This window comes from Podarcis muralis, chromosome 15 (assembly GCF_964188315.1).
Source record: "Podarcis muralis chromosome 15, rPodMur119.hap1.1, whole genome shotgun sequence".
NCBI classification, from domain to species: Eukaryota; Metazoa; Chordata; class Lepidosauria; order Squamata; family Lacertidae; genus Podarcis; species Podarcis muralis.
Genome location: NC_135669.1, coordinates 19,415,441 through 19,430,519, shown reverse-complemented (window position 1 = coordinate 19,430,519; position 15,079 = coordinate 19,415,441). Strand labels below are relative to the sequence as shown.

Sequence of the window (15,079 nt, the reverse complement as noted above, 5' to 3'; positions counted from 1 at the left end):
TACAGAAAGGGGTGTTTTTATAGGAGCAAGTATCAGTGCAGAATTAACATTGATATCTCACTTTGTGGTGACATTTTCCTGCTCATTTGCTTGAAGCATTAAGATGGGCTGCCAGATCTGAAGTTAGCAGTGCCAAAATATGGTCCAAGCCATGCTCAGGAAATCACCTGGGAGAAGAGCCATCATGGGTCACTGTCTTGTAAATGCTTTCACAAGCATTGCCATCATAATAAACATTACGGTGATTAGAGTTCTTGATCTATGACTGAATATATATGATATATGACAAGACCAGTTCAGCATGCCCAGTTTGCCAGATGCTACTAGAGGACATTCCTGATAGGTTGATGTTTTCTACTAGATGGACCAGGTAGGATCTTCTGAAGCCATGTTGGAGTCATTAGGAAAGGCATTGGAAGTAATGCAGCTTATATCGTAACACCTTTCTACAAATCTATGGTACAACCACACTTGGAAAACTGCGTGGAGTTCTGGTTACTTTACCCTATACAGAAAGGCTGTAATATTTGGAGCTTTTCAGATTAGGGGAAAGGTTAGTAATGGAGAAAAGATAGAGCTGTTTGCAATTATACAAGCTGTGGAGAAAGTGGTTAGACCCCTCTCATAAAACTAGAGCCCAGAGTCATCCAGCAAACTGGCTGGTGGGAGATTCAGGGCTGACAAAAGGAAGTACTTATTTACATTGCACATAGTTAAACTATAGAATTCTCAACCATAAGATGTAGTGATGACCACCAACTTTAAAGGGGAATTAGACAAATTCATGGAGGTTAAGGCATCAGAGGCTACTAGTCATCATACCCATATACTATGTTCAGGATGAGGGGCCATATATGAAGCTAAGAAGAACTCACTGGATCAAGCCAGTGAACCCTGTAGTGCAGCATACTGTTTTCAAGGAGGCTAACCAGATGCTTGGTGGAAAACTGACAAGCAGGGCCTAATCACAAGAGCACCTTCCCCTCCTTTAGTTTCCAGTAACTGCTATTCAGAAGCATTTCTGCTTCCAACCCTGAAGACAGATCATAGATATCATGGCTAGGAGCCTAGACAATTGGTCTAATCCTCTTTTAAAGCCATCCAAGTTGATCACAATCCATGCTTCATTTCATGTCTGATATTTTGTGATGATACCTATTTTCTCTATGCCATGCAAAATATGTTTCTGAATGCTAGCTGCTGAGGATCACAAGTGCAAGGGAACTACCGTGCTCATACTGGTGGTCTTCACATAAGCATTGTGAGAACAGAATACTGGACTAGACAAGCCCTTGGTGTGATACCGCAGCCAGGCTCTTTTCTTGCATTTTCATGTAGACGTGTGCATTGCAAGGTTCACCTCCAGCTGTTATGTCATGTTTGAGTCTAAATGTGGTCTCGAGTAGAAGGATTAGGTAGGGTTAATAGGTTAACTCAAATACAGCAAGTTGTTGTTTTTTTAAAAAAAAGACTTTTAGACTCATGTTGCACGTTACATCACAAGCTGGTTGCAGGGAATCACTCTGGAGTGAAAAACACCTGAGGACACTTTAGATGTGTGCAGGGCTTTTTTTCAGCCAGAATTCACCAGAACTGAGTTCCATCACCTCTTAGGTGTGTTTGGGCATCTCTTTAGGTTGGGGTTGTGCGCCGGTGGGCGGCAATCGCATTGGCATTGCCATTGTTGCTGTACAATGGAGCTCAACAACTTTGTCCCCTCCCCCCCCAAAAGCCCTGGGTGTCTGTATCTGAGCCTGAAGTTATGTACCAGCCACACTTCTCATTTTCTTTTCTTTTTCTTTTTCTAAAGGAAAATCAAACTTGAGCTTTTGAGTCTTCTTCTTTTGCTCCTCTCTCATTAAGCTTCTCCTTCCACAGGGCATTTGTAAGGTGTTAAGCTCAGCCCAACTGACAGTTATTCTTGGCTGACAGCTCTATTTCCTGAGCAGGTGGAATGTTTGTGGACATTCCATGCCATGGCGCCAGCTCAATCAACCAGCGTCAGAGACTTCACTGTGACAAGAGCAAAACTTTGTAGATGTAATTAGACACTTCTACATGAATGAGCAGCCATCTTGCCTGGGATCTACCCACTGAAAGGCAAGGATAGTGCCTAAATCTGCCTGCTTTTTCGTGGGTGTCACATCTCTATATTTAGGTTACGATGGCAACCTTAGTAATCATAAGAAACTGTGTCTTCTCCTAGCTCAGAGCTAATTTTGCAGCGTGGGGATTCTGTGAGACTAGGAGGAGAATTACAGTGTGGAGTGAATTTTTATTGCCGGGGCTGCAGAGGTGTAACATGAAAGTCGTCACCTGGCAGGCGGTTCTCTCTTTCAGGGAGAATGTGGCTAAGAAAGAGACATCTCATGAATATTCACAAGCTTTCCCTTAGAGCTGTTCTTTGTCTTTCAAGAAAAGAGAAAGCCGAGAACAATGCAGAGAGAGAAAGAGAGCTGCAATCTGTACTCCTTGACTCTCTGAAGGAAACTGTAAAAATTCCAGGGCTCTGAGCAGCTCCTCTGGCAGTTATGCAGGCTACTTAACCTGCTTAGGGTGCTGTTGGGAATGTGTGCAGAGTTCTTTGGTGTTGGATCCAGTTCCCTTGTTAATTCATTTCCTTCTGGAGTAGAGGAATGATGGTTTGCCAAAGAGATGGAGGCTGGTGTTCCTCTTTTTTTTTACAAACCTTAGATGCTCTCTCTAAGAAATCTACTACTCATAGTAGGATACCCACCCCAAATAAAAACTATTTAGGGCTGATTCCCAGCCTAAAGCTACTTTGGTTGACTGCCTTGTTACGGTGGTGGCGGCGGCTTGCTGTGATGTATTGTTGTTTCTATAAAATGTGCTGTGTCTGCCTTGTTTGGAGAACTGTGGCGAACACATTAAATGACAGACGAGGGAAATGATAGCTTTCTCTCTTCCTTACTCGCCCCAGGCTAGAAGAAGGAAAAAGAGTGGGCAGGATTCACTGAGCACTTTCCCTTATTCAAATCCCATTTGAAATAGTTGTGTGTTGCACATGGAAATGTGCAGCTTGTGCTAATTGCAAATGAGCAAATTCAGTGCAAATTCCCGGTGGATCAGGCCTAGCATTGTGTCAGTGTGCTGTGAGTCTTCTGAAAACTAATCCCAGACTTCTGTACGTAGCATTAGCTGGTACTGCCAGTGGTAGACCACTGGAATTTTAATGGGTTGAAATGACCCGGCAGGGTGCTTTGCTGTCTTTCATTCTGCGCCTGGCTAAAAATGTATTTCTGGAGTCAGCAAACCTCGAAAAGAAAAGTTGATGCCACATTCTCTTGAGATGGGACTAAATTAGCTTTCTTATTAAAGAATCTGTTCTTAGAGGGCAGCGCGCCCAGGGGTAATTGGGCCGTTGTCATCAGCAGGATGTCGCTGTGGGATAAATGATGCTTCCATAGCAGAAATTTGCTATTTTTCTCTGAGGCCAGTTGCTCTTGTGCATCAGGAATGTACTGGAGCATTTCTTCCATGTCATTCACATAAATAAATGGATTGTGCCAGCATACCCAGCATTTTGGGTGGAGTCGTGATGCTGATGTCATCTTGCACCAAGTACAGTGATACTTGAACAGCTTGAAAAAGAGAATAACCAATGTCTGTGTTTAATGCGTAGGAAAGGCATCTCCCTCATTAGACCTCACAGTAGCTTATGAGAACTGGAGTCAAACCCAAGAAACAGAGACTTCTGTATCTTTCGTATCCTGGGGTTTTCTTCTCTGAGAGGGCAGGCTAACGAGAGAGAAAACAGATTGAGGTTTTTGAGTGGCTGGCACTGCTTCCCCCTGTACTGAGTCATCATCATTAAGATGTCTTAGACCAGGTCATACTCTTTTGCCTTGTGCCACCCTGGCTAACCAATATTGTTTGACCACAGCTCCCATCATCCCTGGCAATTGGTTGTGTTAGCTGTGGTTGATGGGAGATAGAGGTCAACAACACCTGGAAGGATTAAAGATGGCTGGTTTGGTCAGAATGGCTTCAACTGGCAGCAACTCTCCAAGGTTCCAGGCATCCCTTTAATTGGAGACACTGCCAGGGGTCAAACCTGGGGCTGTAGTTTTATTTAAGTCAGTTTTATGCACATCCACCGAGTTCAACACAGTGTACAAGGGCCTCATCCCATCTACTTTTCTCCTCGCAACAAGCCTGTGATGAGGAAAGGCTGAGAGGTAGTGGCCGGCCCCATGGTCAACATCGAGGTTCATGGTTTAGTGGGGATCTGAAAAGGGACTCTACAGTTGCACTAACCTTAGTACATGAAGCATGCAAACTGCCACTGAGCTGTATGCATACCCAATGTACATTAAGCTTGGAGGACTGTAGTATGGCTTCTCCCCCCAGAAGGTATTAGCAAATGGCCCCTCAGCCATGTGGCACTACTTCTGCTATTCACTGGAAACCATCTGGCAGACCTCTCCAAAACCATTCTTTCTGGGCAGGCAGGTAGAGGTGTCAGGGATACCAAGTCTAAAATAAATGGGTAATAGTAGAAGTTGGCTTTTAGTGCTTTCTCCAGTATGTTTTAGTTGCTTTTTATGGGGCCAGCAATAAAGGCTCCTCCCCACCTTTGCTCCATATTTAAAATGCCTTAAAGCACAGGGTTGAGGAACCTGATCTTCCAGGTGTTTTTAGACGTTAGATTCCATTATCTCCAGCCAGCAGGGCTCATGGCCAGAGATGATGGGAGTTGTAGTCTAGCAGCATTTGGAGGGCCATCTGGTCCCCAACTCAGCCATAAAGCAAACCTGTGTTATAGTAGTAAATCCTCAATTTTCAAGGCATCTGGAATGTAGGAGAAAATGTTCCTTCCTATGACAATATGTGAGACATTTGCCAATTTGAACTTTTATTTCCTAGCTGGCGGACTTGCATTGCCTTCTATCGTGATGCCAGGCAGCATGAAATGATGCACAGGTGGGGAACATAAGCAGCTTAGACTGGTTTAGGAATTCAAAGTTTTGTTTCCTGTTGATCCAAAGACTTCAGTGAGATCTGAGCAGGAGTTGCAGAGAACCTGTATATAAAGCCGTATCCTTGGTGCCTTTCTTGGTCATGTTACAGTGTGACAAAAAGATGGGGGACCTGGGATCTTGCTTGTATTGTATATGATGCCCTGAGGAGGCTGGAAGCCCCTTGAGAGGTTAGCAAAAAACTAAAAAACATGCACTCTCTTTTTATTAAGGCTGCAAGAGTAATATTCCTGCCCCTTGCCAGCCCCCAATCTTTACCTCAGCTTCCTTGTACAGTGGTACCTCGGGTTACATACGCTTCAGGTTACACACTCCGCTAACCCAGAAATAGTGCTTCAGGTTAAGAACTTTGCTTCAGGATAAGAACAGAAATCGGGCTCTGGCGGCGCGGCGGCAGCTGGAGGCCCCATAGGCTAAAGTGGCGCTTCAGTTTAAGAACAGTTTCAGGTTAAGTACGGACCTCTGGAACGAATTAAGTACTTAACCTGAGGTACCACTGTATAGCCCTTCCTCATTGCTGATCTTTTAAACTTTTCACAGGCTACCACAACCTTGGAACTAGCACATTCCGCACCGCCAGCACAAGGAGGGGAGAAGCCTGCTGCTATGTGTACAGCCTGTTCTAGTGGTGACAGGGTCAGCTCTGATAGATAATAACACATCACATGTCTGCTTTTGGCCTTCCCTCTCACTTGAAATAAATAAACGCAAGCAGTTGAGAGGAGCATCTTCTATTTGGGAGGGGTGGTGATGAGGGGGTATCAGCCTCGTTCCATGTAATATATGGAAGAGAGAGAACATTTGTCCAGCCTAATTAGGACAAGAAGTAATTGGTTGATGCTGAATAGGAAAGTAGGTGAGTGAACCACAGATCCCAAGGAAGTATCAGCCTTTACAAGCCTAGAGGGGATAACATCTGAGCCTCCTGCCCTTGAATTTCTGTTTGCATGCTTAGAAATCATGACTGAATCATTTGTTGAGCTGTTGCTTTGGTTGGTTTGTCCAAAGGGGCCCACGCATGCACCCACAGCCCTTTCAAGCCTCATGGGCAAACGATGCCATGCCTTGGTCTCCCTGTGCCCTCTAGTGTCTGACCCGGGATTGGCATGGCTCAGCCTTCATTCCAAATAATGGTAACACCCCTGCAATTTTTTTCTGTCGCCCCATTTTGGCTATTAGTGCTCACAGCCAAGGTTTCCCTCTTTATCCATCACACTGTGTTTGCATTCAGTATTCCTATGTACCAAATCTGTTATTCAGCTTGTTTTAAACATGCTTTTCTTCTGGTATGCTGTTGGCTGTTACTAACCAAGCATTGTAGAGCCTGTCTTAGCAGGGGAGGGAGAGTAAACATTCTCCAAATCACAGAGTAGCTTTAGTGGGTGAAGTGGTTGAGATGCTAACCTAAATATGTTTTAACCACCGGTCAGGAAAGGCTGGATTGGAAGCGCTCTTCATTTTTTTGTCTTCTGAATTGGTGGGAATTGTCCAAGGAGGTGCTTTAGTTCAAAAGAAGAACATCAGTTTAGAATAGCCCTGTTGGATCAGATCCAACAAACTGCTTCCAACAGAAGCCTAGAACCAGCGCATAAATTCAATAGCCTTTTCCTATTGTTGCTTCCCAATGACGTTGAACCTGAATTTGGAGGGTGCATATAGTTATCATAACCAGGAGTAATTAATAGACAAATCCATGGAGACAGAGGCCTAATCCCCCTTTAAAGTCCTCTAAGATAGAGACCCCATCCAGAACTAGTGGCAAAGGGTTCCGCCAGTTTATTGTTTGCTTTGTGCCCTTCCTTTTGCCTTTTCTCAATATCCAGCCAACCAGGGAACCCCAGTAGGTTTCTAGTATTATGAGAAAGCAAGAAAACTCTCATTTTTTTCCACACCACGGATAATTTTAGAAACCTCTATTGTGTCCTTCCTTTGGTAAGGGGGTACTGAAGTAGGAACATGCATAATGTTGTGTCCAATCTGTTGCATTCTCCCCCCCCCCTTAAGAAAAGAAACCACAACCCCACATAGAAATTTATGGGAGCTTGTTCTCTTGTGCAAATCCTGTTGGGCTTGCATTGGAAAGGAGCATTTGTGTGCATAGAAGAAATAGCTTTTCTAAACTATTGTCATTTGTTGCTAAAAGGGGCTTTTGCATCATGTGGACATGGAAGTTTTCCTCGCTGAAGCAAGAGAGAGGGCCTCTCTTGAAAAACATACAGATAGGAGAGGGGGAATTAATAATAATTAGCTGATGATTGAAATCCAAGGTAGGGGTATTTTAATGAGAACTCTCATGCCAAACAGCATTTCAGCAGTGGGGGAGATTGTTTATAGACCGCCAGGCGCCTCTCAGGCAAACCTGTTTACCCAGGACGCCGTACCGGTAGACCGTTTCAACCTGGCTTTATTGGTATAACAATTAAGGCTGAGCTCTCTCTGGTGGAAAATTGCTGGCGTAGGTTAGCATTAATAATTCAAGGTAAAGCGGCTGCCTTGCAAATGAATGGCTGACTTTCCCCACCCAGGTTTGGCTCACGTGCTGCAGAGGGGCTCAGCTTTTAGAGTGGGGGAAGTTGCAAGGGGGTTCTTTCAGGTGGAAGCTTCCTGCAAATGAAAAATGACAGTATTGCGTGTGTGTGTGATGTGAACATCTAACAACACATGCTTTTTCAACGGGATGGTCATTTCTAATGGATTGAAGGTTGAATGGGCCAGGAGTGGCTGTGGGCTGAATGTCTTCCCACCCTTATACATTCAGCAAAAATGAATAGTCACAGATATGTTTTCAAGTTGTAAGAGAGAGAATGAATCCACACTGAATTATTGCTTGAGTTTGTGGTGTTATATGATGGGAGTATATGTTTGTGCTCCAGAACTGTGGGATTCTGTGAAACTGCTGGATGTTGCTGACTTTATGCATTGCATGGCGAGTTCCTGCCTCCCCCCAGTAGAAATAAAGACACATGACACCATTGTTTTAGGTTAATGGGCTAAAACTGGCCACAACTTTATTGGTTACAGGTAAAGAGTGGTATTGGCTTAGGCATTGGTCCTATCCGACTATCTGGCTTCAGCCTGTTTGCTTGAAGACCGGGAAGGGTTAACACCAGCAGGGGGAACCCTGCTGATGCACATCAACTAGGGACTCCCCCGAGGTTACCACTCGGGGGCGCGCTTTAGGCCATGACCTCCATAGGCTTCGGATGAGGCCATGCCCCCCGGAATCCTTTACCGGACTACCCTTCAATATTTGGGGGAGATGATGGTGCTCTTCCCCCCCAACACATCTACATAACAATACCCCTACCAATGCCTAACCGCCAAAACCAAAGAAGTTGTGACGATTTGCTATGAGGTAGGCGAAAAACCAAATGGCCGGTGCCAATTTGCCAAGTGGAAAAAAATCCTACCAGGCCCCTCTTAATGGTGACCAACCGAGGTCCATAGCAAGGTCAGAAGGGGAACCTTAAAGGGCGGGCGGGAAACAACAACAGCTGCGCAGACCAAAGAGGGAGATCCCGGGGCCACGCTTGCCTTAAATGAGGCAAGCCACACACCCTTCGCCAGCCGATTGGCTGGCTCAGGGGATGACACGGCCCGAGGATTCCCCTGATCGCGCGGGGGCTGGAAACCAGCCTCCGCGCGTGTGTTGGGGGTGTGAAGCCCGCAACACCACCTCCTCCTGATATTGGAAGTGGCTTTACGACACTGACCACTCCTGGGTCTCCGCAGGTGGGAATTGGCACTGTGCCAACAATGGGCCCCCAACACACACACACATCTCCCCCTGCCCCTGCTATTGACATCATACTGGTGGTGAAAGCAGCACCTCCTTGCCATGGTTTCAGGCATGGGGTGTTCCCAGCCCTGCCTGGAGATGCTGGGGTTTGACCTGGGGCACAAGAAAAAGCCCCTATCATTTTTCTGTGTGGGTGGTATTGGTTACCAGTTGGGTTGGGTACTTGGAATGTGGAAAAGCCACCCCAGCTCATGAGTTGCAATCCTATGGAAGAAAAGCACACAGTGCATATCAACATGTCTCGTCAAATATTTCACTCGTTCAAAATAAACCAGTTTGTATTCTTTTTATGCCAAATGTAGCGTGGGCCATCCTCACATGTTTCTCTCCTGCACTGACAAGCTTCAAATCAATCTATAGACTCTACTGATCCTTCCACATTATAAAAGCATAATGAGATACAGCTTGCTCAAAGGGTCACATCCGTGACCTAATACTATAGTACTAATCCATTCCTGTTACTAACCTTTTATGGAGAAAGCAAAAGTTTTCTAAGCAAAACAGAGAAGACTATGTCATGGAAATATATATTCCTCTCCAAAAAAAAAAAAAAAAGAAAAGAAAAGAAAAGAAAGAAATTTGGAGAGGGAGACACACGTATGGGAGAGAAAATGTTCAGAGTGGTTTAATGTTAGAATTCATGGACCACTGCACTATGCAATATAAAAGTGAGTGCCTTGATAGTAGAAGTATGAATCAAAAGGAGAAATAAATTATGACATTTGCTGTTTGGGAAAGGTTATTGTGTTGAAATGGTAGCAGGCTGATTTTTCCGAGTAAGAATTATGTGACTTTTTGAAATGGACAGTAGGGTCTTCAAAGGACATTTCCACTTTCCCCTTACTTTCCAACAGTTGTTTTATTTCTGGTCATCAGGTACAAGACATTGTCAGTTTCATATTTGACTTCCAGCAGAATAAAGGTTTCACTCTTAGGTAGATTTAGCAAAGCTGAGCAGGTATTATTTCTGGAGGAAGAAAAGATAACATGAAGCTCTTTCTTAGTAAGAAATGGGCTTACTGAGTTCACCCTTTTGATTTGTTGAGCCTGGTCCATTGTGAACAAAGGTTTGCTTAGGGATTTGTTTTTCATTCGCATAGCTTGGCAGAACTTCAAACTTGAAAGAGGCTAGAAAGACCCCCATTCGCGTATGCAGTGCAGGTTCTACCTGTCTTGGTTTCTATTGCCTACTCAGGTGGGTCATAGTTCATAGAAGTGATAACAGAATCAGTCTACTTCCAGTCAATATCATTTTTGCCTATGTTCACCCAAAAGGCTTCATTTCTGCATAAATCTGCAATTTGAAGAAAATTCACAATTAAAATAGCTTCTCTAAGCACGTTTTCTATCGAAATAAGCATTTCTAAATTTATTTTTCTGCTTGAAAATGCATCGAAACATTTGAGAAAAAGAGAAAACCAGTAGATGACTAAGTTTTGATCTATAATTTATTAGGTCCAGGATGGGTCAGTTTGTGTAAGAATTCACAAAGTTCAAATTCCTTAGTCATCTCTGTTTCCTAGCCTAGTTTTCTGATATGCTTTTACCTGGAGATGCTGGGAACTGAACCTGGGATCTTCCGTGAGTAAAATGGAAGTATAGATTTTACTTTAGATCTTTCAGTCTGTTATATAACACCTTAAATGTACACTGTGTTTCGCTAAGTATAAGAGGATCAGTTGCTACCCCAAGGAGCTTGTAATGGATAAAGACAACAAAGGAAGAGGAGGGAGATGGAGGCAGGTGCAGTCAGTAGGACAATATGCCTCTACTGTATTTGAGCTGGAAGTACTTGGGCTTTGGTAGGGTATGGTAAACAAGGGATGGGGAATAATGCTAGCTGCTGCCCGACTAAGGTCCTCTCCACCACCTTCCCCCCAAAGGGTGTATGGGCAAATGGCTGATAGTTGTTTCAGTCCAGAGGGTCCAGAGATGGTTTCTTTGGGAGTGGTCTCACTACTGCCTGTTTCAATGTAGCAGGGACCACCTCCTTGCACAGTGAAGGGTTAGCTACACTCTGGACCCAAACATTCAGCCCTCCTCTGTTAGATTTAATAACCAGGGAGGACAGGGGTTGGGGGTGCTGATTATATAAGGTAAATCAAAATCCCATAAAACATCTTAATGACACTGAGTCCTTCAGATAGAGCTGCAAAAAATAAAAAAATATAATAAAATTGCAGAATCAAGATCACACCAGAGTCATGCAACTTCATTCCCACAATGTGTAGCCAGTTGGTTGCAGCAGATATTCGAGTGCTCCAGAAGTTCCTTTCCCCACATTAGGAGTCAGTAACCTCTGGACTATCAGGAATAACTCTGCTGGCCAGCTATTAGAGGACCTGGCCTGTTTCATAGCCCAGAGCTCCCCAGAATACCAAATTGCTCCTTGGGCTCCAAAACGGCAGAGAGGACTATTAAGAATGATTGTGTCAACCACCTGTTTCACCACTCCATAGCTTTAGCACCCCCAACGCCCCCCCCCCCAACCCTGTAGAATCACTGAGTCCTGGAAGTAGGATACAGTGGTACCTCTGGTTACGTACTTAATTCGTTCCGGAGGTCCGTTCTTAACCTGAAACTGTTCTTAACCTGAAGCAACACTTTAGCTAGTGGGGCCTTCTGCTGCTGCTGCGCCGCCGGATTTCTGTTCTCATCCTGAAGCAAAGTTCTTAACCCGAGGTAATATTTCTGGGTTAGCGGAGTCTGTAACCTGAGGTACCACTGTATTATTAGAGTTCTGCTTGTAGAATTCAATTTCATGTTTAAAAAGTCACTGCAGCTCCACCTTGAGCTTTCAAAATGGGTCTGAATGTGGACCCCACTAAATGAGGCTTGGTTCTCACTGAAATCTGGTTTGCACCGCTACATGCATAGCTAGGTTTCCCTGCTCCAAGAAAGCTGGTATGCCAATGAGAGGGCTAAGGCAAAATCCTTTTCTTTGATATCTAGTTGTCTTGGTGTTCACCAGATGTTCCCCCCCTCCCCGCAGCCTGACATGGTACAGCCCAGAAACAGGTCGACTCACCTTGGCAAGAACTAGGTTGAAGGCTATTTGGGGGGGGGGCTCCTGTCTTTAGCTGGGTCACTGGGTCATTTGGCAGCATCTCCGGTGCCCTGTTGCATTTTGTCGAAGGATTACCTTTTGGAGTGATCATTTTTTAAATGGCTTGAGAGTTTAAGCCTCTTGTATGGAGGCAGCCTGGCCCCGCTAAGCCTGGAGACCTGATGCTGTTAATGAGGAAATGGAAATGAACAAGGCTCCGTGGTTCCCTGGTTTAGCTCCGATTTTGTTTTGATACAAACCCATTAATTCGTCCTCCTTGCCCTTTCACGTCCGGGATGGGGGTGGGGATTAGATGGATTAGGAAGCTTGGGCAGAGGAGGTTATTTAATATGCAAAATGCTTTCTTCCGATTCTTACGCGGGGGGAGATAGAAGTATTCTTTTATCCTTCTTTACATATCTGGGACACTGCATGATTAAATCGCTCTCTGGGACCCAAGATAAGGGATGCAGGAAGATCTGCATCACTTAACGATCTCCAGTTCTTAAATAAGGACACACACCCGTGCATTTGTCTAGACACTAGACTGCCGCAGCATACAGGGTCGGCTAAGGTAGCTGTCATACCGAGAGCCGAATTGTGTCTCTTTATGACAAAGGCAATTGTGTGTCCCTGGACAAGGAGAGCGCCTTGAAAATTGCCTCTGCTTCGTTTGGCTTGCTGTTTTCCTAGGCGAGGAAAGGGCTGCTCTTGCTGCAATTGTGTCCACCAGCGGGGGATAAAATTTTGCCCACTGATTACTGTCTCTGGCTTTGTGCAGAAAACAGTCAAGCAGATGGCGAGTGCCCAGCCCAGTGTTCCGGTCTAATAATTGCCTAGAGACGATGAAGAGTTTTAGCCATGTCAAAACTGCCCGCCTGCCCCCCTCAACATAATGACTTTGACTTTTTTTGGATCTTGTTTTTGTGATGTGTGCAAGGGGCCACAGTAAATGCTGAGCTGATGGCACAATGCTGGCTGTGGGTGATTTTCCTCCTGGTTTTGTTTGATTGAAAGTTATGCTGTTTTTCAGTTGGCAAACAACTTTCATGGCTTGTAACTTGGAGGATATGTCTGCCCTAGAAATGTAAGATGGCTTATGCCTGCTTCTTTTTTCTTCAATTGGTCATTTCCCCCTGACAAATTTTGCCGAGGGTTCCAGAAAATACATGTGACTTTTACCTCTCTAAAGGGAAAATGAGTGGCTCTATGGCCACTTAATCTAGGCACCTTTCCATCTATATTGAAGAGTTTGGTAAAACAAACCTGATCCTCATCTCTATGACACATATCAGCCACATTCCCCATGTTTGCCTTAGTCTAAGGGCTTATCCACACTTTCTCCTGTCCTTAACCACCACACTGAGAGTGGCCCACAGCAATTTAAAGTTCACAATTGAATTGTATTAAAAACGATTGTTTTTACAATTATTTTACAATGTTTTTACATTCCCTCCCCCCAATGCAAGTAAAATAATAGGACAGAAACAATGACAACAATTAAACCTGAGCTAGTTGAAGCAGATAAAGATTATTTTAAAGTGGGCCTAACAATCTCCTGAGATGTAAGGAATTCTGCAAGATAGGCACAGCTACAGAAAAGGCCTTCCCCATGTCCTAGTGTCAAATATTTCCAGGCTGTTTACAATCTATTTATTAATGTCTCTGCATATGAGTCACTGGAAGAGAGCAAACACTCCTTGTAAGCTTTCTACAGTGGTACCTTGGTTCTTGAAGTTAATCCGTTCCACGAGTCCGTCCGACTCCCAAAACCGTTTGAAGACTAAGGCGTGGCTTCCGATTGGCTGCAGGAGCTTCCTTCGCTCAAGCAGAAGCCACACCAGATGTTTGGCTTCTGAAAAACATTTGCAAACGAAACACTTCTGAGTTTGCAGCATTCGGGAGCCAATTTGTTCAGGAGCGAAGCCATTCAAGAACCAAGGTACCACTGTATAGGAATCTGGTTGGCCACTATGGGAAATTTGATGGCCTTTGTGTCTGATCCAGCAGGGCTCTTCTTATACAGTGGAACCTCGGTTGTCGAACATAATCCGTTCCAGAAGACTGTTCAACTTCCAAAACATTCAATAACTGAGGCGCAATTGCCGGTTGGCAATTACAATGGAGAAAATGGAGAAACGCGCCTCAGAAGCTGTTTGACTTCCAAGGCGCGTTCGAAAATGGAAGCATTCACTTCCAGGTTGCCGGCATTCGAAAGCCGAAACAATTGACTTTTGAAGTGTTCGACAACCGAGGTTTCACTGTATTCTTGTGCACGTTTAGTCAGAAGTAAGCTCCAGTATATTCTGTGGTTCTTGAACTGTGGGGCAAGTATGCAAGTATTGCAGCCTTAAGCTGCAGTGCAGATATAGCCATTCATGAGCAATGCATTACCCTCTACCTCACCTAGCTTCCCTTCTCTGCAACTTTTATAGGACTGCTATAGCACTTGTTTTAATAGGAACAAATATATGCCAATAACTCCTGGTGGTCAATGTTGTATCAAAAATGGTTCAGCAGCTCCAGCAAGGTGCATAAATGTGATTTGTCCTGAAAATAGTTTTGTTGCTTGCTATAGAGTCCTTGTTGATTTACATGTATGTGATTGCCAGTCTGAGGTGTTAGAAATATGTGATGATTTGGGGGGGGGGGGGGAGATCCTGGTGGATCATTTCCAGAATATCTTTCTTCCCAGAACTTGTAAGACTGTATCAAAATTGGATTAAAAATAGATTCCTCCCCTGCAAATAAAAGATCAGAAACATAACACAATTTGGAGGTTATCTGCAGAGAAGCTGAGAAAAGTAACAGCAAAATTTCAGCCAAAAGCATCCAGAAACACCTAGTAATATTTCCCTATGAAAAGCTTGGTGGGTTTTTTGTTTAGTTTTTACAGCTTAACTGGCAAATATAGTAAATGTGATTTCTAATGCAGGAAGCAGCCATTTTGAATTCCAACCAATGGTCCCTGGAAATGCAGTTATTCAACTGGAATGATCCAGTGGGTGTGCTTCTTTCCATACCGATGAACCAATGTCATCCGCAAGATTCACAGAATCTGCCACAAGCTTCCGCACTTTTGTTTCAAATGCAGTGCTTTGTTTCCTTATGCTTTGACTTCTGTGGGCGATCTTTTCTTCCCCGTGTATGCGTGTGCTAAGAGGCTGCATTAGCAAATATTTAAAAGGAAACAGAAGAACTGCACTTAGCCGTTCTCCCCTGGGAAGAGGATGA

General features: G+C 44.3%; 1 protein-coding gene across 18 annotated transcripts in view; it reads left to right on the top strand.

Moving 5' to 3' along the window:
• Positions 1–15,079, top strand: part of NCAM1 (neural cell adhesion molecule 1) — a 216,157-nt gene that overhangs the window by 112,127 nt on the left and 88,951 nt on the right. The window contains exon 1 of one of the 18 annotated variants that reach the window (XM_077919473.1): positions 5,823–5,856. The exons of the other annotated variants lie outside the window; for them this stretch is intronic. Coding sequence (XP_077775599.1) covers positions 5,838–5,856 — 19 coding nt within the window. The 5' untranslated portion in view covers positions 5,823–5,837. Of the gene's footprint in view, positions 1–5,822; positions 5,857–15,079 lie in introns of those variants that run through there. 18 annotated transcript variants of the gene reach the window in all.